General features: G+C 26.7%; 1 protein-coding gene across 1 annotated transcript; it reads right to left on the bottom strand.

Moving 5' to 3' along the window:
* Positions 1 to 248: 248 nt before the first annotated feature.
* Positions 249 to 668, bottom strand: N7478_005259 (uncharacterized protein; the record flags this gene model as incomplete). The annotated part of the gene is made up of 1 exon (XM_056921473.1): positions 249 to 668. The coding sequence occupies one exon, from the start codon at positions 666 to 668 to the stop codon at positions 249 to 251; it is 420 nt and encodes a 139-aa protein (XP_056779510.1).
* Between the last annotated feature and the right edge of the window lie 3,419 nt (positions 669 to 4,087).

Here is a 4,087-nt window from a genome sequence, read left to right on the forward strand (position 1 = left end):
AGCGAATAGCCATCTACACAAATAGTTTCAATAGCAGTAACCCATTCGCGGTTTCCTGGTTGTAATATAGCTCTCCGACCATAGTATCCAGCCCACATAACCACTTTCTATGTTAAAATAAGACCCATTACAAACCCTGTCTCATCGAAGTTGTAGATATCCTCCATTTGGATACCGTTATCGTCAATAGCACGTTATACGGTCGCAAACCACTCTCGTAGCGATTTAGGATCTTCGTTTAATGCGCGTTAATAGTCATAACACCTAGAGAAGCATAATCGAATCTCTTCGCGTCGATTTATAAAGCTTGATGGCCAATTTTTACCAACTGTTGGTGGAGGGTAGCTACCACGCACAGCTAGTAGTATATTAGCCATCTCTCGTACAGTAGCTGGCCTAGGCGCTGCTCCACGTGTATCCATAGAGATTATCCATTCAACAAGTGAATCCTCTTCTAATTGTGTCAGTTTATGGCCATTTGGACGTATATCGACGCGTGATTGTACACCATTGACGCACGTAGCCAGCGTTATATAGGGGATATCGTATAGCTTTGCTGCTGCGCGGAGAGAGTTGATACGGCCATCTTTGATATCTTTAACGGCTAATAAGATCCTACCCTCTTTTCCGGCAGAATTTCGAGACGATTGGGCGCGAATTGGTGGCATAGTGGCTGGTTAAAGTTGGTATATTGGTAGGAAGATGTGATTTTTGATGGGGTGTACAGCTCGGCCGGGTGTACAGCCCGACCGGGAATTACGTTATTATTATTATATTATCTTTCTCTCTAGTAGTATGATTCTACTTATTTACTAAAGCTCACTAATATCACCTTCATATTGTTTTCTATCCTTCTCGCGTGTTGTTATATCACACTCTCTCTTCCTTTATATACTTTTTCTCCTATACTTCTCTTTCTAAACATCTTATTGTATCTCTTCTTTTCCAATAAGTATAATTCTAGATTCTTATAGTATTACTTAAGCTAAATATAAGCTAATATCTTGTTTCTTATAGAAATATTGAACGTTCTACCTCTTGATATAAATATGATTGTACCCTAGAACTTTAGTGTTAGATCTTAATTTATAAAAGTTGTTATATATAGTAAAGGTATTAATATATTTAGCAATACCTTTCTTCTTGACTTCTAATCTACTTCTGATCTTATACTTATTGCTGTACTAATTATATATAATATGGATTAGTGTAATATTAATAATATTAAAGTTAATTTAAAAGGATAAAGATATATATATATTACTTAATAAATCAGGATGGCTATCTTTTTGTTATATATATATTATTTAATAGGTTATAGGCCTTTTCTTTTATATATAGTTGTAGTTCTTAATAGTAAAGATATTATATTTAGCGGCTCTTATACTTTGTATATATATAGGAATACTATAAGTAGATACTCTTTCTAATAATATTCTTCTAAGAACCTTATTTACTTTATATAAGCTACTTATCTAATCTTCTATTATTATATCTTATAATATCTAGTTAAGGATCCTGTTGTGGAAAATAATAATATAGGGGATAAGGAAGTATCTTCTTCTATTGTTATACTATAGAAATATTGTTTTACTACTTCTATATCTTCTTCTAGAGAGACTATATCTCTTATTTTTAAGAAGCTATATATAACTGTTCCTACTTCTTTTACTCTAGAGACTCCTATTTATACTAAGTTAGTCCTATCTTTTATAAGAAGGACTTAGAAGATCTAATCTCCTTTTCTTATAGCTTCTTCTTCCTCTCCTAGTCTAAAAGGATTTACTTATACTATTAATATTAAGTGTTCTAGTAGGCTAGTCTATCTAATAGACTAGTATTTTTCTCTACTAGATGATTATAATATCTATTATTATATTAAAACTAGTAAGTTTAAGCTAATATTAGTAGTGTATAATTAGTTTTCTCTTATAGAGTTTTGACTAGCCTATAATTATATATAGATAGTAGTAGTTCTAATAGAATATTATATTCTTAATCTTAATAAGAGTAAGGCTAAGTTAAAGGGGAATCTTTTTATACTTAATATAGTTAAGGCTATATTTTAAGTAGTTATTCTATCTATAAAAAGGGATAATTATTATAAGAAGAAGTCTATTCTTAAGAAAGAACTTAAAGAGTTTAGAGATATTATTTATAATAAGCCTAAACTTTCTATCTATAATACCTTTAATAATAAACTTTTATTTAGTATATTACCTAGATCTCTAGTAACTCCTTTAAAAAAGACTATTAGTAAATAACTTGTTTACTATAGTTAGCCCTATAAGGGTACCTTAGTATAATCTATACTATTTTATGCTATTTTATGTTATTTTATGATATTTATAACCTTTTTTTAGGGATGATTCTTAGTATTTTTCTGTGTTTGATTTAATTGTATTTTCTTTTATATTTTTAGCTAGTACTTAATAAGCCTTATATATCTAATATAAATCTTTACTTTATCTTCTTCTTTTTTTATAGATTTTATAACTTAGCCTTTAGGATTATAATAGTAAAGGGGCTATCTTTTATTAGTATCCTTTTATATATTATTATAGTATATAGAATACTTCTTTTTAGAAGAATATCTCCTTCTATATCTATATCTTTATTTTTAGAGGTATATCTAGCTCTATTATTATTACTTAAGTCTAAACTTAACTCTTCTTATAACTCTTTAAGATCCTTCTATTTTAGATCTCCTTATATATATTAGTGTTTTACTATATATCTATATACTTTCTTAATAATATATTTTATAATTGTATCCTCCTTTACTAAACTTTATTATATACTATTATAATAGAACTCTTCCTACTCTTTATAAATAAAAGTTAATAGGTCTAAGTAAGTTAGTAGTAGAGTATTATTTTTTAGGATCTTCTAGATTTCTTTAGATCTCTTTAGGTTTAAACTAGCTTATTGTATTATAGTTTAAGTAGCTTATAATATCTATAGTAATTTTAGATTATCTACTCTTACTTCTAGAAATCTTAATTTATTTATAAGATTTTAGAGTATATAGCTAGATAGCTCTACTAAAATATATATTCTAAGGATATAGACTACTAGAATATAATATAGTCTAAACTACTTATTTTTAAATTTCTTTCTACTTTTATTATATATTAATATCTAGTTATTCTTCTAGAAGCTAGTTTTTATAACTTTACTATTATAGATATAACCCTTCTTAATTATATAATTTAGTAATAATTTGTTTATCTTTGTTTATATATTATTTAAGTTCTATAATATATCTAATCTTTCTGTAAAAGGTTATACTACTATTATATTATTATTATTACTAGGTATTTATAGTTATTTGCTATATACTAAATAAAATAGGCTAAACCCTATTATACTATATTTATATATATATATAGCAAAAATAGTCTGTGTTAGATAAAGATCCTATAATTTCGTTAGTTTGTTTATTAAATATTTTATTAGTATTTGGTCTAATAATCTATTAAAGTTTTTTATCTTTTTATTTGTATATAGATAATATAGAGTAGTTATTTAATATTAGGTATTAAGAAGCTAGATATAGTATCTTACTACCTTAGCTAATAGATTCTGGCTATTGTTAGTAACTATTTCTCTTAGTGTACTATAATTTATAAAGATCTAATTATATATAAATTAATCTAAAGCTTCTTCTGTAGCTTCCGGAACGGCTTGTGCGATAACCTAGCTAGTAGTATAATTAATTATAGTGATAATCTAGTGATTGCTATTAGATATGTAAGGAAGGTATCTAATTAGGTTAATACCCTATTATTTAAATAGATAGATATTATTCTCTACTATATGTTAAGCTATCTCTTGTTTTAATCTTTTTTAAGGATTCTGGCTGACTTAGTATTTAGAGTACAATCTTATAATATCTTCTATATCTCTTTTTATATTAGACTACTATACTTATAAGTAAATAACTCTATTTAGACCTAGGTATCCTAAATAACTAAACTTCTTATAGAGGTATAGTAATAGTTCTTTACAAAAGAGAGGTTCTAAATAGGATGTATAAACCTTATCTTTATAGATAAAGATTAACTAACAATAAACTATATTTATA

Source organism: Penicillium angulare, assembly GCF_028827245.1.
Source record: "Penicillium angulare strain IBT 27051 chromosome Unknown utg000004l_segment0_segment0, whole genome shotgun sequence".
NCBI classification, from domain to species: Eukaryota; Fungi; Ascomycota; class Eurotiomycetes; order Eurotiales; family Aspergillaceae; genus Penicillium; species Penicillium angulare.